General features: G+C 40.5%; 1 protein-coding gene across 1 annotated transcript in view; it reads left to right on the plus strand.

Annotated features, from left to right (window-relative positions):
* Positions 1-23,164, plus strand: part of galnt9 (polypeptide N-acetylgalactosaminyltransferase 9) — a 108,638-nt gene that overhangs the window by 70,590 nt on the left and 14,884 nt on the right. Inside the window, exons 7-8 of the mRNA XM_004558551.3 lie at positions 21,023-21,208; positions 22,588-22,725. Of these exons, the coding sequence (XP_004558608.1) occupies positions 21,023-21,208; positions 22,588-22,725 (324 nt within the window). The remainder of the gene's footprint in view (positions 1-21,022; positions 21,209-22,587; positions 22,726-23,164) is intronic.

Here is a 23,164-nt window from a genome sequence, read left to right on the forward strand (position 1 = left end):
CTAACAAACCATGCAGCTGTGTTAGACGATGTTCGTGGGGGAGATCAATTCAGCTACAGCAGCTAAATAAACCTAGAACAACTCTATTGAACTGTGTGATATAGTTTAACTGGCTCTGATACGCACCAGCTCCTCATTGTCTCTCTTTTCTCACTGAATATTTACTATCGCTTTTTTTCATTCATAAAGTGAGAAGAATAACCGTCTGTCTGCAAACAGAGTGCCATCACAAAGGCAATTACCTATATTCCTGTTTGGACTGTTTGTGTGTGGAAATGAAACACATGCCACGAAAAAACAGGCCATTCAGCTCACACACACAAGCCTGATAGGTCGACAGTCAGCAACTAGCTTCGTCCATTCATAATGTACAGCCTTTAATAGAATGGAGACGGGATCCCGGCAAGTGAGCCGCGGTTACTCCTCTTTGGCTACTGCGGCTCAGGCAGCTCATTGTAGTGCCGGTTGAAGAGCTGCCACTGGGATAGGTTTGATTGACAAGAACATGTTTAACAATTAGCCAGGGCAGCTCACAGGAGCCCAGGATCATCTGACTGCAGGAGCCTGATGAGAGGCAGGGTTCACATTCAAAGGTTATGGTATAGTTATCATCTAACGTGAGTTGTTCCTTTGTGTCTAAGAGGGATGCAAAGAATCTTTCGTAGGCAGAAGGGATGTGCAGGGGCTGATTAGGCTGCACATAGCAATGTGGTGCGGTGTCACTTTTGACAGGTAGACAACAGAATAAAACCGGGGAGGAGGGGTTTCTCACCGATGTGTTTGCTCAGGAATGAAATCATTTATAAGCTAGGACCTGTAAATGAAGAGAGACAGCACAGGCAAATCACACTGATGAAAGATCACATAGAGTTCGTCTGCAGCCTCGTGATATCACTCTCTCGCTTACATAATCACAACAAATAAAGGAATGCATTAAATGCGTTTGTGCTGAATGATTTTTTTCTTTTTAAATCTTCCAGAGAATCTTTCATTGCCCTTGTAAATAATTGCAGATGGCATGTTTGAACTTACCACAAGGCCCCTTTTGCAAACAGAGAAAAATGCTTTGGGACAGTAACGGTGAATTCTGCCAGAAGTGTCAATATGAATTTATCTTGCAATAAGATAAGATAAGATAAGATAAGATAGAACTTTATTAATCCCTCGGGTGGGTTCCTCTGGGAAATTCGACTTCCAAAAAAAGCACAGCAACGACCAAAGTTACAGTTACAGAACTGTTATATATATATATATATACATACACACACACACACACACACACACACACACACACACACACACACACACACACACACACACACACACACACACACACACACACACACACATATATATATAAATACAGAGACAAATATAAATAAAATATACAAAGGGGATAAATAGAATAAATAGGAATAAAAAATAAAAATACAAGTGAATTGCACATTTCAAGTATTGAGTCTATTGCACTGTTGACTATTTACAAAAAGTATTGCACAAGGTATTGTACAGTGAGGTGCAGAGGCACTACAGCTTAGTTGTTCCCCCCTCCTTTGTCCTCCTGTTTCCCCTCCCTCTCCCCTCCAGAGAGGAGTTAAACAGTCTGATGGCGTGTGGGACAAAGGAGTTTTTAAGTCTGTTAGTTCTTGTCTTGGGGAGAAGCAACCTGTCACTGAACAGACTCTTCTGGTTGTTTATGGCCGTGTGTCTCCCACACCTGCTTCACTGAGTCTTTGCTGATATAGAGCCCCAGTAGACCTGGACACTGCCTTTCATTTTTCAAATTCCTATGTGATACTGTGATACTCACTTCGCAAATATAATACTACACAAAATCTACCAGGGGTCACTCCTCCAGCTGCCGTCCCTGCTTTTTCCACCGAAACAGGGGAAAAAGGAAACCTTTTGAAATGTGGCAATTAAGCTTATGCTAATTCTTTCACCACATTAAAGCAAGAGGAAAATAGAAAACCAAGTCCACAAATGCTAGCAGCTCAGGTTTCATTACTTCTCTTTGTAAATAATAAATATAAATAAGAAAGGTCTGTGCAGATTCTTAGTCATGCAGGTGTGAGTATTCTCAAGCACTTGAAATGAAGGCAGCTGGGCTTCTTTTTGGTTTTAGGCTATATAAGTGTTGGACTTCCATCAATTTCTGTTTCCAGTGAGTAAATAAATGTCTGGCACTTCTGGGAATGAAAGGATTAAGGTGTTAATTTGACATAATTCAAGCACTAGGAGTAATATATAAACATGTTGTGCCCTATAAGTTTATGAAGCTGGGAAACTCATCAAATTCAGCAAACTCTGCAGGCAGATCTATAGTTTCTGTTAGCTTCATGCAGCTGCTCGCAGCTCATTTTTGCTGCCTAAACGCACTGTGTACTCTGTGTTCACACAGTGCTAAATGCATTTAGTAAAAGACTTGTGCCATGCTAAACTAAAACTGCTACATTCAGTCATGCCCTTCCCTTCACATCCTAATCTAACAAAGTCAGTCTGGCATACCATTTTATGACTTGCAGAAATTTAATTCGTAAACATTTTTGCCCGCCAAACTATGATGGCAACCATGTTTCTGCCAGAAAAAGTCTAGAGTCTAGATGGGTTTACCCACACAATATGCCCATGAGCTTACATTGCCATCAGGAAGCCATCCAAGCTGCTTCATGAAATCTGTCTCATTTTCATAACAGTCTAATCAATCAGTCCAAGAACCTTGTGAAGTGTGATCTCATGGGGTGGCCTGCTTGTCTTGATGACATTTATTAAACTCACCAGGAACTCCTTTCAGGAGTAATGAACCAAAAAATAATCTTTTTTTTTCTTCTTTGAAGCCCCATCTCCATACCCACCTGGGCTGGGCCTCAAGGCATCTGCTCATAATCTCTCTGTAGTGAGGAGAATTGAGCTAATTAAAGTGTAGCAGTACCAGCAGCTAGACAGGAATGGGACATAATTACACTTCACTTGGTTCTTTCTGCATCCCAAGCAGAGTTATTATGGTGGGATCAAAGTATAGCATGTAACAGTCCAGTATATGTATTATATTGGTTTTAGATCAGTGCATTTTTTAATCCCATGCATTTACAATGTGACACTACATAACAGGTTAGACCTGTTTCCCGGTTTGTTGTAATAACTGTCAAATTTAGATAAGCACTTGATGGACGTTTGAACATGAAGTGTGATGTCATCAAGGTTAGTTTGTTAGCCCAATATGTGAAAGGCATCTGAGTTTAGGACTCACAAAAGTCTTGAGTCACACCTCCCTACTTTTATTTTGTCAGACTTTCTTGCTTTTTTTTTTATGTTCTTCAGCTGTAGCTGTAGTATTTTGAAGGTAGCCATACCAAATACTGATTTCTAGCTCATTAGAATTGTAGGATTTTGCCTCGAGCACTACATTTTCATACACGTTTGCACATTTCAATAAATCTCTATTTACCATTTTCCCAACAAAATATATAGAAAAAAGGGGTTGCTCAAGATAGTTGCACAATACTGAAGATTAAGTGAGTCTTAAACTCGGGTCCCTTTCACATATTAGGCTAACAAACTAACCTTGATGACATCACACCTCATGTTTAAACTTCCATCAAAGTTTTTTGGATTTTAGCTTCTAGCTTGGGCAGCACGGTGGCGCGGTGATTAGCACTGTTGCCCACAGCCCGAGGCATTCCTGAGTTTGATTCCACCATCTGTGTGGAGTTTGCATGTTCTTCCCGTGTTTGTGTCTGTTCTCTCCGGGTACTCTGGTTTCCTTTCACAGTCCAAAGACATGCAGTTAGTGGGATTAGGCTAACTGGTCATTCTAAATTGCCCATGAGTATGAGTGCAGCTGGTTGTCGTCTCTATGTGTTAGACTGACAACTAATGGATGGAAAGCTTCTAACTTTTAAAAACTTTTAAGTGGCAGGTGACACAGTAACTGTGCAATCATACAGCATTTTAAAATAGCTAGCTAGCATTTAGATGAAGCAGCGCTAGTTTCAGTGCAAGAAACAGCGTTGATGTCAGCTGCAGGTTGCTTATTAACGCCTGCTCATGTTCTGAGGCTGTCAAACAAGCTGAGGTCAGAAAAGTAGATAGATGGATAGAATTTTATTTCAAACATGCAAATATAACTGAAATAACAAGAGAAAAAACAAAAACAGAACTTAGAAAACATCAAGTTTTCATGTATATATGTACGTCTACAGAATGTGTGTGCTCAAAAAGGAGTAGGATGAAGTTTACACTTCTCCTGTTTCTAATCCCTTATTTCAAATTTCATTACTTACAAATCCACATTCAGAATTCACTATTCACAAGTGTCACTAAAAGTCACTTTCAGCATTATGACCCTGCATAGCTGCAAATTTTAAGCACTGTGCATTGTTATTACAAACTCAAATGTCTGAAATACAATATTTCTCAAGTAAAACCTTTAGACAGATAATGTACTTTTGTCTTTCGCTATTTTGCTAATAATTGATTTCTTTAACACAACTCACTGTTTTAAAATCTGTTATTCATTACAAGGTGACAGTGGCATCCACCTCTAAGTTGTAGCTGTTAATAAATCTACAGATTGATCCTTTGGGCTTATCCCTTCGTTTTGCTTCCACAGAAGCATATTAAACAGAATGTGCATGTGTAATACATTCATATTTTGAGCAACAACTCTGATTATCAGATGATAAACCCAGCAGCTCAGCTAGTGCTTTGCATCTTATGCCACCCACCACTTTTTTCCAGATGGTGGCTTTGTTTAATGAAAGCAAACAGTGCCCCCACCCACCCAAAAAACAAAAAAAAACAAAAACAAAAACAAAGAAAATATAAATTCAAGATAAACCAGTAAGCATTACTTCAGGTGGTACTATAACAGGTGCAGCCTCGTAGCAGTTGGTGGATGCAGTCAGATGTTGCTTTCAGTTTATTGTGAGAACATCTGCCACACTGATACAAATATGAAGCCTGGACAATTTAACACAGTTGATCAACCTCACAAGCCATCTGGATTTGAAGATACAAATGGATTCAAAGGAAGGCGACAGCCTCCGGATGTGTTTGTTTGTAAAGGATATGATGACTGTACACATGGATTCTCATCGGTTGATTTTTCCATCTAACAATACGTTGTGTTTCACATGTGAGAGAATATTTGTATTAAATAGTTTCTTTCCCTTCGAGGGCAGAAATTCTCATGCTACATTTTGTTTCCCTGAAAGTTATCATCATACTGTCTATCTAATTATTATGAATGAAGACAGGGCTGTTAGAGTCATCCGGTTGCTGTGTGCTGTCGACTTTCTCAAAGAATCTAATAATGCGATGTTAATAAAGAGCTTCATCCGGCATCTGTACCAGGATTACAATACTAAATGTTAATCGCATTTGTGGTTTCGGTGACCTATCATGGGCAGCTCTGAGAAACCCACAGCAAGCTACCTTTTACATAAAGCCACCCTCTCTGGCTTTTAACACATGTCACACTAGGAATTATCTTCATTTAGCATTCAGGGATATTCAGATCACACACAGAATATATCTTCACTATTCCCCGTGACCGACTCAGACTCCTCCTCCAGGCTGCAGCCCTCCGCAGCGGAAAGCAGTCACCTTGAGAAAGGACAGAAATGTCGTTATGAGCCGTAGCCATCTGTGGACACCAGCCATTCTGGCAGCTTCCAAATCAACATCATGCTCATGTCCATCAAACGGCAAATGACAGTGGGCGCTCACCATATGTGAGCCCTTTCCAACAAAGTGAGTCATTCCAAAGATGAGAACAAATCTAATGCCTCCGAGGGATTCTCATGTTACACTTTTGCAAGTAGAAGGAGATAAATGTGGGGGATTACTGGACAAATGCCATAATGGGGAATGCTTTATTGGACAAAGCATCGCATAGTGTCCAATATGGTTGTCCCATATGGTGGCGCGTTTTCACACCGAAATAAACACAATTTGCGGCGATGTTTATGCTGAATTCTTTTTTTAACAGTTTAAGAACTTGTTTTCTTCCACTGTCTCTTGTCTCTTCAGTGACCAGTGTTGACTAAGGTATCCTTTACTATAACCATGCGTTGTTTTATCACCTTGTCAAAGGCGTGATTCATTCTCTCGCCACAACATGTGAGAAACTATCTGCTCTCCATCGATAAAACCAACGTGAAAGCAACAGTACCACTGGATATTGATCAAGCATTTGTCTTTTTTAAATCCTGCATTATTCAGGGGCTGAATCAATCTGTTGGGGCTTAATGGACTCGGGTTTACTTACTTCATGGTTCATTACTGTATGTTCCAGCCCGAGTCCATCTATGGGAGAAAAGACAAATGAGAATAGATGCGGCAGTAAAAGTTACAAGACCCAGATCGAGGATTGTTTCAGAGGAACTACCCCAGCTATTGAAGGACTTATTGCGACCATATGGCAAAGCAGAGAGCTTCTGCGTATGCTTTTTCGTGCTGACATTATTATACGTGATTTGGATTTATGCATCGACATGTTTGGTGCATGCATAATTTAAGATTTATATTGCCTTCTTGTCTCCTCGTGTCTTATAGATCCAGACTGTGTCCATAATTTACACCACAATAGAGTGCATGTTTGAGAACATATGTTATGTTTGGCATTTAACGATGACATCGAGCATACTCCTCTGCTTCAAGTGGCTTTGGAAAAATTACTTGGCTTCCTGGGCATGAGCGTACCTCAGAGAGTTGCCACTTTGGCGTTCAGAGCCAGAGGGATAAGTAATTAGACAGGCCCTGTCAGCTTACTTATTATCCCTGTGAATCATAAACTTCATTAAAAACCTCCTTCAGTAGTGACTGCAGATACCCCCACCCTAATTTGAACACATTTTGACAAGGTAATTAAGATTATTTCACAAGATTTGTGCATTTCGCATCCTCCCACCATTGAAGACAATCGAATTATATAGAGAGGTATCCAAATGCTCTCTCCGTGGACAGCATCATCACCAGAAAACAACAACAGCAACACTTGACAGGCAGATTGGCTCATCCCATTCATTATCTCAGCATTAGCTAATCTGTTCACGTAATTGCTTGTGTTAGATGTCTAAGACTCTTGCTGAAAACTTGAAATGATCTGACAAGGCCAAAGCATTTGACGAGCACTTGCGCACACTGATTTGGCCGCAGCAGCAAATCAGCCGGCATATCAAAGAGGAAGGGCAGCAACTGGGTGGAATTAGCTTTTGACAGGCGTAGTTAAAAGGGCCTACGCGTCTGTCTGTCTCTCCATCAACAGCCTCCATTTTATGGATGCGCAGGCACGATGCCCAGCGATGGCACTGTCACCTCACAGCAAAAAAAGTTCTTGCTGATGGGCTGTGGACTCTGCGTGTATTTTCTCTAAATGACATGCATGTAAGACTGATTGGTGATTAAAAACTGGGAGTTGTCTGGAGACAAGCTGCTCACCCATCCTCTCTGACCCTAGTCGGGCAGTTTATCACACTAATAGAGATTTTTTTAAAAAGAACAGCAAATACTTATTAATGTAGAGGTTCCTATGAGTGCCTGAAAATAAATCAAAGTATAAAGTTGGCATGTATGTGCTGCACTACTTTGTGACTGTGAGCTTCTTGAACGACCAAAATATACTGTGATAAATATACTTCCTGTTAAGTGGATTTTTCTGACCTCTGGGGAGCTACAGCATTTCCAGTTGTTTCGTGCTAAATGACGCTAAGCGTTGCTGTGGATACTTCATAAATATGACACTAGTCATATGGCCAGTGACAGATCTAAAAGATTTTACATGGGAGAGCAAAATGGGGGCGAGAAGTCTAGGCAGGGTGGCACATACCTCTTCAGTGAAGTATGTGAAAATTCCCTATATGTAAATGGAGTCAACAAAATATCAACAAAATCACTTTCAAACTATTTATTGTATCATTATCTCTTCTAAGAAAACAAAGACGGTTTTTAGGTATAAAGTTCCCGGCTCTACAGCAGGGGGGCAGTTGCCCCCCTTGCCCCCCTGTAGATCCGCCCCTGCTTGTGGCTTAAATGAGGTATTGATTTTCTCATGTAATTCTCTGCAAGTAATTAAGTGAAACTTTCTGTGAGTCTCCTATTAATTAACCTGAATTACTTTTTAAAAACTAATACAGATGAAAGTTCACTCAAGTTGCAACACATCAGTAAAATTTGAAGAGCATTCAATAATGGCTCGAGGGTGTGGCTTCACGCCAGGTAAGGCACAGGGAATGAATATAGGTATACTTTGCTTGGTGCTCAGATTTCAGTCTTTCAAAAGTATCCGCTGCTCAAGGAAAAAACTTATTACACATTGTTCACTGCTATTTTGAATACTTGTCAACCTTTTAAATAAATTTCATTTTGTAAAAATGGGAATTTATCATTTCTGCTAATTAGCCGCTGCTGTAGTCGGTCCCAGAGAGCTGTCAAAGTTACACATGCTGCTCTGCTGATGGAGTTTGATATGTTATGAATAACTTAACACACATTTAACTCTTCAAATATGGATTTGAAATTGAAGCGTGCTGCTTTATTCAGTGAGATCATTTTAAGTTACAATTCATGAGAGAAATATTGGACTAGTGTGAAGAGAGCAAAGCATGTCGTGCTGTTGTGAGTACTATGTTCGCTGCTAGATTTCTGTTATCTGAGGATAACAGGGTGTTGGTACTTGAAACTGCTTTCTGGTCTGGAAATTAGCATTGGTTTGAATTAACACCGGAGCTATAGACGAATGAGTGACAAATTACAGGAAAAGCCACCCATTGTGTTCTATGCTTCCAATCTTGGCCCTCACTCAGTAGAGCTCTACTGGATGTATAGAACAACAGTCTTCCAAACATATTCCCCCATTCTTGTTTTGATGATGGTAGCAGAGAGCACTGTGTAACATGTTGGTCCAAAATCTCCCACAGTTATTCAGTTGGGTTGAGATGTGCTGATTGTGAAGACGTGAGCATGTCTTTATAATGACCAAACTCCTCAGTAAACCCTCATGCCCTATTGATCAGGGAAGTAGTCTCCTGAAAGAGACTACTCCCAAACAGATAGAAATGTTTCTTCATAGAATGAAAGTGATCACTCAGAACAGCGTTGTATTGATTTGCAGTGGCCCCTTACCCTTAGAGGATAAGTGAACCCAAACAGAAAAAGCAGCTCCGCAGGGGTCAAAGGTTTCGATTTTTTTCTATAATTTGAAACCTGTTTAAATAAGGGAAATGGTGTTGCTGTGTGTTGCTGTTTTGCCTTCATATGACAGAAAACTACATCATAGAAAATCCCTTGATATTTTAAAATCTTAATGTCAGTCATTAGAAAAGTTGTAAATATACCGTCTGGTCTGCCAGCACCCTCAATCAGCATTTCTTTGAAATAGGTGGGACTTTTTGCAATAATATACTACAAAAAGACTTCCCTTGGGTTTTGACTGAGAGTGTTTCTGTTGAGAATATAGACATGTAAAATTCCCCAGATGCTACTGAGTGCTTGAGTGCTTGCAACTTACTTCCCCAAGAGGTTACAGAATGCAATTTCACAGCTTTCTTCTGAGGTATTGGTAAAAAAAATTTCCACATGAAGTTCAAAGAATTTCCATGACAAAGGTCGGCAAAAGAATCCATTCCACATTTCTGAGGATGAATACAATTCTTTGTCTAAAATGCGCTGGCACTGGAGCCTTTTGTGCAGACTGCAGGGATTAAAGGCCTGTATACTTTTTTTTAACCACGCCATGTATCAGTTTATCTTCCCCTGCCCTCTAAGAGAGAGGAAAATAACACTTAAATGTCAAAGTAGAATCGTCAATTAACCTATTAAGTGACCTCTAAAGGAGTTAAATTTCCTCTAAGATTAAAATAAAAGTGTATACCTCTGGGTCATTTATTAAGTGGTAAGAGACATGAAAATGCTGTTTATGAATACTTGTCACACAGATAGATAGATAGATAGATAGATAGATAGGATGGTATAGTATAAAGTCTGGATGACCTCAGTACATCCTTTCATCATCTAATACTGGACGGTAGCTTGGAGAGTTGTAATGGGCAGACAGACACAAAGTGGTGAAACCACCTTTGTGGTGTTTTGCCGCTACAGTCCAGGAGCAGATTGGTCTCATCACACCCATTTTTAAGATCTTGATCTCAACTACACATCTGTAATAGCCTATGTTTGTAGCTTGCAGATTTCTGATACAATTTCACTGACAAAAAGTCTGCACATACAGGACATTGCAAAACTTTTGAACGGCTCATTTCTTTTCCCATCATTTTGCTTTCAAGGAGCCAGACGTTCTTATAATCTTTAAAGCAGTTTTGCCAATAATTCTCTTCAAGCTTTCTGAATCTCTTTCAGTGTTTTTATTAAACCACTGGCTGCTTTTTAACTCATTTAACTCATTTTCTGTCCAGTCCTTGTGCCTGACCATTTTGAGAGGATTACTTTGGGGTTTTTTTAAGCCACTGAACACTGATCTATACATAGAAGGGCACCTAACATGAGGGATGAACCAGTGCTGTGTCTGCGCATAGACAGTTTAGAAAAGAACCAAGTTTAGATTGTGTCTTCAACCACTTTGTTACTAATTCTCAAGGCAGGGAAACGAGGAGAAATGAGTTATGAGTTATGTGAAATTACACAAGAACTGAACTGAAACTCAGTGGCAGCAGGTTTTGTGAAGTGATGAATCAGAAATTGATGGAATGTCATGGTCCTGCGGCCATGACTCAGTGACTTTGTGTTTATGTTCTTTATTGTTATTACTTTCATTATTATTCTTGGGCTGTTTTGGGATGGTTTGTGTTTGGGATTTTAGACACTGGGTTCTGGGTTTGTGCTCCCTCTGTTGGTCCCTGGTGTTAGTGTTCCCCTGTCTCATCAGGTTAATCAGGTCCAGCTGTTTCCCCCACCTGTGTGTGATTTCCCAGTGTCTCTTTGTGTACTTATAGTGTGTGTTTTCCTCTGCTCCTCGTCGCGTCGTCTGTGTTCATACCCGGTGAATTTCCCTGCTGTTTTCCCTGCTGTTCTCCCTTCATGTTCAGGTTTGCCACTCCTTTGTGTAGTTTCTCCCAGTTTAGTTCGTCCTTAGTTCTGTTTGCCATCTCCACTTTATGTTCAGTATTGTCAATAAATCACCCTTCACGTCTGAAATAGTGCTGCGTTTGAGTCCTCCTTCCACTCTTCACACGGCCGCTGCCCCGAGCCGTGACATGGAAATACAAACACATAGAAAAACACACAATGGAAGACTATTTATGGATTGGCCTCCCCAGAGCCCTTAACATTATTGAAGCAGTGTGGGATCGTCTTGACAATGATCTGAATAAAAGGCACCCAGCATCCAAATAAGAGCTTTGAATGTCCTTGAGGAAGCCTGGAGAACTATCCCTGAAGACTTTACATTACATGACAAAGAAGATTCAGGCTGTGTTGAAGAATTAAGGTGGTCATAGCAAATATCCTTTGCAAGCTTGTTCGAACTGTACAAACTTATTTTTTGCGTTACATACTGTTTTTCCGTATATGTTTTAATCAGTTGCTGCACCTTTTTGCCATGCTCCTTGCAAGATACAAATAAACAGTACTGTATAAAAACCTTCAAGACTGATGTCAAACACGCACACACAAACAGGTAACCTCAGGACAAAAAAAACCCACCAAAGCCATTTTGTCACAGCTGGTAAATAAAAAACAACATATATAATTAGAGTTGCTTTTGAAAAATGCATGTTATATGAAAAATATACATGTTAAGTTTGTTGTTGTTGTTGTCATGTTATACTGCGTGATGCATCTTAATCCATAAGATTCACAGATCTTCTGGTGTTGATGTGATTTTGTGAGAGACTAACAACTGGGATTTAAGATAAATGTTAAATGCTGATGGGAGCGCAAACTCAGCTCGGATGTGTGCTCAAGTACAGATGATAAATTCATGTGTGTGCAAAATCTGAACGCAGCAGTCACTGCAGGATGCCAGACTGTTCGTTTTTTTTTTTAATTGTTGCTTTCCCACAAACCAAGTTTTGATAGTGGAAATATTTCACGTACACTGAGCATGCAAAGAGTTCCCAAAATTTTCCTTTATCACAAGTCACCACACTATAGCTGAGAGGAATATTACATATACACAGCCACCTGAACGTAAAGGGATGAGCTCTTATAAAAGTTTATTTCCAGTTCTCAGCTGCCAGTGTAGTTTTTATTATCTTCAGCTCCATATGGAGGAGGAAAAAAAATCACAAGGTTGGTCAGAATTAGGCAGGTAGGCTGGATTATATCGCTTTGCAATGTGACACCTTAAGCAAGAGCCCGTTTTTCTTTTCTTAACTTGTGAATTGGTCTTAAAGTTCCTGTTCAATACCACCTCTAGCAACGTGCCTCCAAAGTGTCAATAATCTGATGGGTGTGACTTTCCAAAGAAAGAAACCATTAACTAAAGCATTGATTTTAAGGGTACTACACCAAGTACGTGAGCATGTACATGTCGAGTGTATAGGACGATAAACGGCAAATGCGATACATTTGTAAACTAGTGAAAAGGGCCAAAAATGTACACATAGAAAAAGATCAGGCTCCAAGCAGATTGTGAGCATTTGAGCTATCAGCATTTCTTGTCCTAATGAGCATTTCAAAAAGCACCTCGTGCAGGATTTTGGCCTCCAAGTCAGTTCCGAGTGCTGGGGAGGGCATCTCCGTCCGTTTTGCTGCCTGGAATCTTAAATGCATCTAAATAGGACATGATGCATGATGCATAATTTCATTGAATGTATATCAAGGAGAAACTCTGTGAAAAATGTCACAGTAGAAGAAGAAGAATTTGTGTGTTTGTGTGGCTAAAAATGACATCATGGTATATCTTGTTTTCCAAATCAATGCAAAACTGGCAGAGCTCAAGAGTTCCATCTAAATATCACATTTAAAAACTGATATTTCCTCAAACCTGCCGGTAAATGTTTTCGTCATGCACCGAGAATAGCTGAGAAACACGGAGATGAACCCCTATGGACCCGCGAGCTAGTGCTACACTCATTTGGGCAATCCCGAGGCTTCTGTTTGCTACTGCAGGATAATTCTCCTCCCTGTCTGTCAAACACGTTAGCTGTCAAGCTGGATGTGACATAATATAAAGTCTGCATGACCCCGGCACATTCTTTCATCATCTTAGGCTGAATTCTCAGCCGCACGCTTGCTCTCTCTCCCTGCACTGCTCTCCATTTTGACCAGTGATGGAGAAAAAGTCTGATGGCTAATGTCATTTTTGCAGTTTCTGGAAAAGTCAGCGGCTATTTTCAAACGGCTTAGAGGCAGTAGTGTATTCCAGAAGAAGTACTTGTTGGATGGGTCACACGGTGATCGTCCAGGTGTGAGGAGCCGAGAAATGAAGCGGGGTTTTTAACTTTCTCTCTCTTGCTCGCTTTATTCCTTTTTTCTCTCCACACAGTGACACAATTCTTATTATGTTCGAGTGTCCAAACAACCATGAATGTTATCCCCATTTTTAAAGAAGTCAGCCCAAATATCTACACTCTCTTTAGAAGCTCAGCTTTATCTAGGTTATCTCAGATGTGTAAACCTAGAGACAACAAAAGCTTTTTGAGGGGAGTGCTTTTAAAATCGAACTCACTTTACAAGAGTGCTACAAAAGTATGGAAGTTCTACGGAATTTGGAGCAAGCCCCCAAATCACGTGCCTGTTTGGTAGACTCGAGAGGGACTGAAATGGCTGATCAAAAGACCTGTTTTATTTCCAGCATCCATACATTTTGTATGTGGTTTGCATATTGCTGCCTACACTGTTTAAGTCACATGTCTATTACCCGGTCTGGTTGAGCGGCCATGCAGAACACGTATGATATGTTAGCCCTCAAAACAACCTTGGGGAATCAGCTGAGCCTGGTAGTCTGAAGCCAAATCACTTGGGCACAGGTGGTTTGGGTATATGCCAATGAGCAGCACTGGAACTTACTCTGAATTTGAATTGGCCGCAATGTTTAGTTTCCGTTCTGACTGGTACAAATGTTGATCAGGTCCCTTACAAAGAAACACCAATCTAGCCACACCGATGCTGCTGCATTTTGTAATGAAAATATATGAAATTATTTATTACAGCAGCAGAATTTGGCATCAGACTACAAGTTCATCACTCCCCCTCTGAATGTGATGCATATACTGTGGAAACTGGGGATGAGTAGCTATCCTCTACTGGGTGATGCTGTTGTCGGTGAGTGTGTGAAACAGCAGTCAGCTATGCAGGCCATGTAAGGGGTAAGACATGGGAAGTGTTACAGCTTAAACAGCCAAATTTTCAGGGTGTGTTCGGCATATTACGTGAAGAGAGTAAGGCATGTTAATTGTGTATGACACAGCACCGCTTGAGCTCTCTGATTGAAGTAGCTCGCAGCCTCCATTTAAAGCAAGTGCTCAGTTCCAAACTCTGTCTACATGTCCACCATCAGCCTCCATGCACTGCATTTTCCTGGTGTATTGACTGTATTGTTTAATGGCACTGATAGAAGCCTGTTTATGGCTGTTAATAGCTTTTATGCTCTTTATGGCTGATGTTTTCGGCAGCCTCGTAGAGCTTTTCACGCAAATGATCTAGCTGCAATTAACTAACAGCATGTACAGAGACAATTAAATTAAATTAGCAATTACATCACCACAACATCAAAGTACTCTGTGTTAAGTGCTCTCTCTTAATGATGCAGAATGCAGTTTTATGAAGGGTCACCTCCAAATGGACTTCACAAAAATCTAGTCCTGAGAACCTGTGGGTGGGATGTCATAGATTAAAACAGTCTTATTTGGTATTTAGATTTTATTATGTTTCCACAGTTGTGAATATTTAAAGGTGTAACCTGTATCTGCAGGATGCTGCTGCCCTTTGGAGCTCTGTTTTCACCGTATACTACATGAAACCAAACATCCATGTCTGTGTGGAGGATATTACTGTATGCTGATTTATTTAAATTATTAAAAATTGCGATTCCATTAGTAAGAAGAGTAGTGCATTTTTTAAAAAAAAGATGCTTAATACAGCACAACAATAATGAAATGAGTACAGCAACACAAAATGAGACCCTGTCATGAGCAGAGGCACTCTCTGCATGGTGTTAATGCTTTCCTGTGTGAGCAGAAGTGCACAGGCATCCTTATTATGTCTTTATACTTCGGAGGAAAATATCTGCCATTTGGCCTGATTTGCTTTGTGAATGCTTTTTCTAAAGCCTTGTTTATGAGCCTACAGGCAGCAGGATGGAGTCATAAGCAGTCCTGGAATGTAACACGTACTGTTTTAGCCAGCAATCTGTTGGGCACCACCTGTTTTCCCTCCAAATCACCGGCGTTTTTCTCATGCGTTGAAAAAGGTCACATCAGCATTGATGATCCTCACAAGCGGAGCTGACTCCCTGCAGCTGCCTTAGATCAGGTTGTTCGTCGCTAAATCAAGAAAGAAATGTACCCTTGCCCCCCTCCCCATCTTCACCAGCAGCTTTGTGGTTAGTGGCTTGTGATTAGCTCTTTCACATCAACACATAGTGTCTTAACTATTGAGAATAAAAGTGGCATTGGAAGCGGATGTTCTCTTTTGTAGTGAAATTGACTTTCAACAGTGGTACACATTTACATGTAGGGAGAATTGTAAAACCATCGTAGAGGTTGATTCAGTCCAGCGAAGTGAGAACAGAGTGGAAGTCCCAAAATATACAAACTGCTACATAGACTGTTTGCACAACCAGCAGCCAATAGATGTGGTTATGAGGGATGCAAACGGGGACAGCAAAAGTAAGACAAGACCAAGACTTTGTGTGTATTGCTCAGAATGGGGGGGTAGTGGCTTTTTTTTTTTTTAATTTTAAAAATTTACTTCTGGGAGTTTCAGGCTTTATCTGACAGGCCGGTGCAGAGAGCAAACAGGAGACCAGGGAGAGAGTGGGGGCAATGACACAAAGGAAATGAAAGATCCAGAGCAGACTCAAATCCAGGCCCCTAGCCTTTGGCATATTGGCTGCTTTCTAAACCAGGTGAGCTCCCAGACAGTGTGAGACGCAACCAGGCAGCCTATAGGGGAAGGGAAACGGCTTTAGCACTGCATGGACCTGAACCTAGTCTAAGCTTTGCTACAGTGTAACTACATCATCATCCAATTAATAAATCATCCAGACAGATTCCAGTCAGATTAACATTATTCAGCTTGGAATCATGAAAAAAGACATGGCCCTAATAGCTTTCCAGAATCATAAGATCCTGGGCCTAGCCCTGTAAATGACAACATTATTATTTTAGCTTCAGACTTACAAATGATATTTCCTTGTCTCATTGGCATTTGAAGTATCACCTTGTGAAAAAGCTGTTGGACCTTTATCTGTTGAAATGTTATCACCATTAAATCTCAGAAGCAGGAAACTTTATTAGCATGCAGTTAACAAGCAGATATCATCACTGACAAATGCAGTAAATAATTGATGGAGGATCAAAATGACTTTGAGAAGATTGTAGTCCAGATAGAAATGAATTATGCAGAAAACAAATAGAGGCAGCCTTTGTCCACCTGGATCAAATGAAGTTCACTGTATTAGAAACCTATGCTTGAAAGGTCACTTCAAACTATTACTCCCTTTCCGTTCACTTGTAATGCCATGATAATGTGATTTGATATGATTAAAGAAATTATAATTATAATGTTAAACACGAATGAATATAATAATTAAGGATAAATGATATTGGCAATAAAGATAAACCACGTTAGATAAAATGCATGCAGAAAACATCCAGAGCCTTTCAGGTTTCACCATAGAGGAAGCACATAAAATGTTATGCTTGAAACACGTAAAGCAGGTCCATTTGATCACGACCGCTATCTTTTTGTTGCTGCTGTTGAAATGCGTCTTTTTCAGTCCTATAAATTAGAAACACCTGCAATAATTAAAGAAAAATGTTAAACAGCATCTTTTTATATACATACTTAATAGTTTGTGGGAGTTTAGATGGCTTTTTAATTTGCAACAAATCCTGCTGTGAAATATACAGTAATATAATTAGAATGAGAGCTGCTTATAGAGATAAGATGAAAGGTCTGGCTGTTACAAGGGAAATAATGAGCGGTGGAGTGTATTACTGTTGCCATGCTAAAGCAAAGAAGAGAAACAGCTGGTACTCAGTGTATTTCATTTATTTATGTATTTATTTGTAACATGGAAATTAAAAAATAAAAAATAATTTGTCTCCTGCTTCTTATAGACAAACAAATGCATTATTTTTAACAAGAAACTCTACTTGAAGCTTAAAGATAAAAGTTTAAATTAATGCAACAAAGCTTTAGTCTGTTTAGCCAACTAGCTAGCACACAGCTTTCTGACCCTTGCAAGTGGTTGAGGAAATATTGATCAGCAGTTTGCTTTCAGCGCCAGGAAAGCTGCTAACCGCAATTTCACTTGCACACATTTTCAATTATCCACGAGTGCTTCATAAGTGGTTAAAACACTGATACTTTTACTCACATACAATCAATTTGGAGCAGGAAACCAAAGAAACACAGCATTACGCAGAGCTTACTATGTTTCCAAAGGCAACGGGCGGGATCTGCAGGGACTAAAGGCTTCCCATTAAATCGGTATTGCACTCACACCCACACAAAGTCGCCAACCGTGAAGACTGTTGCAGAAAAACAGCATTTGTCATGAGCAGCAGCAAAGCAGGTAAACCCTGCTCCAAAGTACTAATGGATTTTTTAGGCCAAGGTCATTGTGGATCATCAGGAGTGAAGAAGAGGGGTCAGTCAGTCAATAGAGGTTTTTAAGCTCAGGTCAGCTCCAGCGAACTACTTCACCACTGATACAGCTGAAGCAACTGAGAGGACAGATGCTGTGATTGCCCTTATTAACATACAATTAAGCACAACCTCACAGACTCCCTTTAGCACTACAGCAACGTGTAACATCAGGGTACCTGTAGTGTTAATGTGAACTGACATATCCATTCTTTCATAAAATGAGAATTTTCCATATATTTCCTATTCTGAAATTTACACAAGCCACTAATGAATTTAGCCCACTAAAAAGAATGCTCATACCCAAAACATATTTTTTGCCTGTGCCATTAAGCTCTGTTGTTTGAACAATTAAAGAACAACTGAGTCATGCAGTTTCCCTGGGTGACATGTTTCTTCATTACAGTGAACACTGTACAGGAGTTTATTTTGAGTCAAGCCCACGTGTTCCGCCTTGCTGCCAGAATATCAAAGGAACAATGTGGATTAAACTACTCCCAAAATGATGCACCACACACCACAGCTTGGATAACATTTTCTAAGAAAAAAGCTGTTTAGACACATCTCTTTGGTTTATTCAAACAACATTTCATTAGAATTATTGAGAATAACAAAAATGTAACTTACATTATATTGTACAGACATGCTTTTTCCCTTAATAAACAAATCCAGGGATTGGTAAAACTGCTAACTTTGGGGTTGAAAGGAACCAGTTCAGGTGCTTTGGCCGTCTGTGTAGGATGCTTCCTAGGCAAGGGGTTTGGGGCATTGTCCTCATCGTAGGAGGCCCTGGGATAGACACACCACATGCTGGAAAGCTTGTATCTCTCACAATTCTGCATCCTCCTGGATGAGCTGGAAGAGGTTGCCAGTTGAGTAAAGACTGGGCTATGCTATTTAGACTACTGGCCCTGCGGCCCAAACCCAAATAAGCGGGAATCGATGGAAGGATGGATGTTTGGAAGAATGGACAGATGAATGGATGGAAGGATGGATGGATGGATGGATGGATGGATGGATGGATGGATGGATGGATGGATGGATGGATGGATGGATGGATGGATGGATGGATTAAAATATGTGGGGACAATGTTGGGGGAGACGCTACCATCCCATAGAGCAGGGGTAGGCAACTCCAGGCATCGAGTGCCGGTGTCCTGCAGGCTTTAGATCTGTCCTTGATCCACCAGATGATTCAAATTGCTAAATTACCTCCTCAACATGTCTTGAAGTTCTCCGGAGGCCTGGTAACGAACTAATCACTTGATTCAGGTGTGTTGACCCAGGGTGAGATCTAAAGCCTGCAGCACACCGGCACTCGAGGCCTGGAGTTGCCTACCCCTGCCATAGAGGTTGGGGGTTGATAGATAGTTTATAAATGGAGACATATTTTAAGAACTTCATACAAAAAAAATCCATACTTGTCCTTTACCTAACTATCCTGTCATATCTCCCCAATACTTGGCACTACTCACTGATGATCTGGCCTACAGATATACATCCAGCTACACACCTCAAACATTTCTTGATTGCATCTGGTCACAGGTTGTTAATAATAAATCACTGGGAGCAGGAATCTCTGAATATATTTAAATTACCATACTAATATACTCAATTCATTGGTGAAAGGGCCTTTGCTTAGCACTTTAAGGTTTCCAAATGGCATCATGAAGTGCCTTCAGAGTTCAGTAGTACTCTTTTAGTCTTACAATAAGAATCAAGAGTTTGAATCATATATCATTATTTTGAAAATGACCAAAAACAGACGCTGTATTTATTCACATCTTTTCACATGACATTCAATAAGCATGATGTGCAGAAAACGGGTATCATCCCAGATCTGCACTTAATTGAGAAAATAGTTTTGCAGCAGCATGTTCCTTAAACACCAAGCAGGGGGTATCGTTTTGGGGTCATAGAGAAGTTAATGAATGAGAACATCTGTTACGCTTTGTGGCAATTGTCATTAAGAGACTGTGGGTGGTGGAGGCGGTGATATTTTGTACGGCTGGAAGGACATACCATATGCTGTGGCCTTCCAGTGATACGGCATGAGAAATTGCTCAGGCACTTTGTAACACCATGGCAGAGATTTGAAGATATGGATGTGTTTTTGCAGAGAGTTTTAAAATTCAAATCTTTTCTGGCACTGAAAGAAATGGGTGCATTACTCCCATGTGACTGCCTGCCACTGTAGCTTTCCATTGAGTATGTCAGTCGAGGGTCACAACATCACACAGTCTGCAATCAATCAGTTTTCTGAGCTGTGATTGATGCTTTTAAAGAAGGCATTTTTCACTGCCTGGCTTCAAGCAGTATATCCCTCTTTTTCAGTGTCATATGCACAGCACTCCGTGGCATCAGAGTTCTCCAGTTGTCATAGGTACCTCTATGAAGACTGTATCTACAATATGAGCCATAGGCTTACAAATCCATTTGTCCCTCATTTTGTCGCTCACTTCAGCAAATAATATAAATAAATATGTAATAATGTAACAACTAAATGCATCTTTGAGAACACGTGTGCTATGTTAGAAACAAGAAGAAGGACATAACATAGCTGTAAACTAATTGCAAGTATGTTTTTCCTCTTTAATAATGAAAACCTATGCAGCACTCTGTCGCTTTGAATGGTGGATAAAGATTGTGACCCTAAATGTGCAGCAGATTTCTGTGTCGATGCATGTATCTTATATTTTTCAAGCAGTTCGCTGATGGAGATAAATTGCAGCAAGCTCAAGTATGACCATGATACCATGGACAAATTAATGAAGATGCCTGTTTGACCTTGTTCACTCCACTATGAGAAGTCATTAAAAAAAAATCAAATGCATTTATTTGAGTCCTCATTTGTGCTTCTGCCAAGGCTGTTTGCATGTGGCTTTTCAACATTTGACTTCATATTTTAATGAATATTTTTGCTCTGAAGTGGAATTCAGTTCTGTTCAATACTACATACAAAATATACCTTTCTCTAGTAGAATCTGAGTTTTATAAAGCCAGTGAGGAAGGATTCCTGTATTTCCAAAAAGACATCAGATTATATAGACATCTACTATGAGCAAGGGAATAAGGGATAATAGCCAGCTCTACATTCAAAACCAAGTTGTAATAACCAGCAAACCAGTATTTTTTGTATAAATTAAATTAATTATCCTTAAACCTCAATGCCTGTAGTTTGATTGGCCTCTACATTAGGCGGGAGCTGTGTAGCTGTTGATCTGAACTCTTTCTTTCTGCTGTGTAGGTGTGGCAGTGTGGTGGGAGCATGGAAGTCCTCCCGTGCGCCAGAGTGGCCCATATCGAGCGCACCAAAAAACCCTACAACAATGACATAGATTACTACGCCAAGCGCAATGCCCTGCGAGCCGCTGAGGTGTGGATGGACGAATACAAATCCCACGTCTACATGGCCTGGAACATTCCCATGAATGTAAGTTTTTCTCTGTCTTAGATTACACCCTCATTGAAATCCACGAGCTCTCTTTTGCCCCGTCTCCTCCTGTCACACTTTCTCATTCAGACATGCAACCAGGCCTCTGGAGACGCTAGTCAATAGAAATTCAAAATTCAGATTTCATCCCGTTTGACCTTCACACTGGCAGCAGAGCACAGGCAGAAAGCAGTAGATGCTCTTTCCAAACAGATGAGAGAGGTACATCAAGTGAAGGAGATTAGCCTCATTTCCAATCAGTCTAGTTTCATACGTATCAGTTTCATTTAATTGCTTTCAAGAGTCTAATAATAAACAGCTATTTTCATTAATAAAGAGTTTAATATTGAATCCTAATTGCCTCTTCAGCCATGCAGAATGAGATGATAGTCAGTGAAGGACAGCAGTGAAGGCCTCAAGAAAGCCGTCCAGCACAGCTCACTGACATCCCTAACAAAATAATTACAGGATGTGGGCTCGTCACACACTGGTGTGGCACGCTGCTGATGCCTGCATGCCGCCTGGAAATGTTGAGTCGAAATGTGGGAGCTGGGGGTGGCAGCACCTTTGACAAAGTAGTCAATCAGACCACATCCCTTCTTGAGTGTAATTACAAGCACAGTGGCATGGCATGTTATTACCTCGGCTGTCCTGTGGCGCAGAGTTATTTTGTGTACAGTAGAAAGGCCTAACTACGATTATTCCATCTACCCCCCTCCCTCTCCTCCCAGCCTCCCCCTATACACAATCACTGATTTTCGTTATTGTCTAAGGTATCTGCTGAGAGCACAATTACCTTGGTGGGGGAAGGCTTTATGATTCACCAGAGCGGCCGGCTCCAAGTCCAAACACCAAACAACATCTCACTGAAATTGAATGCATTTTTTAGTGTCGCTTTATGGTTGCTACAAAAAGTGGATATTTCCATCTAGAATTTATTATTAACAGATGTTGGAAGCACGTTCAGCAGCTGACTGTGGATTCCAACACAGATGGGGGCGAACTGACTGAAGAGTAGATGGCTGCATGTGTGTGTGCATGCGTCTGAATCAAGCCTCAGTGCCAGGTAGTGCAGCTATTAGGCATTCCCCCAATCAATCTAGGAAGCCACCTCCGTAATGCCGGCATGGCCGTGAGGGCTCATAATTAAGCAGCTGATTAGAGTTTGAATCACGTGTAATGAAAGAACAATGAAGGTCCTTCATGACAGGTGCATCTATCCAGCTCTTAACTAAAAGGTTGGTCTTTTCTTTTCAGCACCTCGACACTCTCGCATATTCCATTTCTCAAGCAGCTTTCACTCTAATAATTAAAATGCCTGCTGGCTAAGAGGCTTTTTTCATGCGTGTTTGTCTTTGTTTTGTACCATTTGTTGACAGAACCCTGGGGTTGATTTCGGGGATGTCTCGGAGCGCTTGGCCTTAAGGAAAAGGCTGCAATGTCGGAGTTTCCGCTGGTACCTTGATCACGTCTACCCAGAGATGCGAATCTATAACAACACCATCACATATGGCGAGGTGAGGAAGACATTAAGCAAATGGTTGAAAGTAAACACTGATTTTGCCATATCATCAGGGGACAAACACCTTCCAAAGAATTCAACTTTTGCCTCGTCGGTCCAGATACAATTTTCCCAGATGTCTTGGGGATCATCGTGATGTATTTTGGCAAATGTGAGACGTGCCTGGTTTTATTTTTTTCCTTGGTCTCCTTTGGTCTGCCAGTAATCAAGCCTGAGTATGTTTAGTGAAACTAAACAAAAACAGGGGTTAATCACAGATAATTCATGATTAAACAAGAGGGGCACTTACTTTTACACACGGGACCAGGTAGGTTTGGACAACTTTTCTCCCTTAATCAGTGAAATCAACATTTAAAAACAGAATTGTGCATTTTTCACTTTGAGGATCTGAAACATGTGAGGGTGCCAAATATTCACAACACCTGGAAATCAGG

Source organism: Maylandia zebra, linkage group LG12 (assembly GCF_041146795.1).
Source record: "Maylandia zebra isolate NMK-2024a linkage group LG12, Mzebra_GT3a, whole genome shotgun sequence".
Lineage (NCBI taxonomy): Eukaryota > Metazoa > Chordata > Actinopteri > Cichliformes > Cichlidae > Maylandia > Maylandia zebra.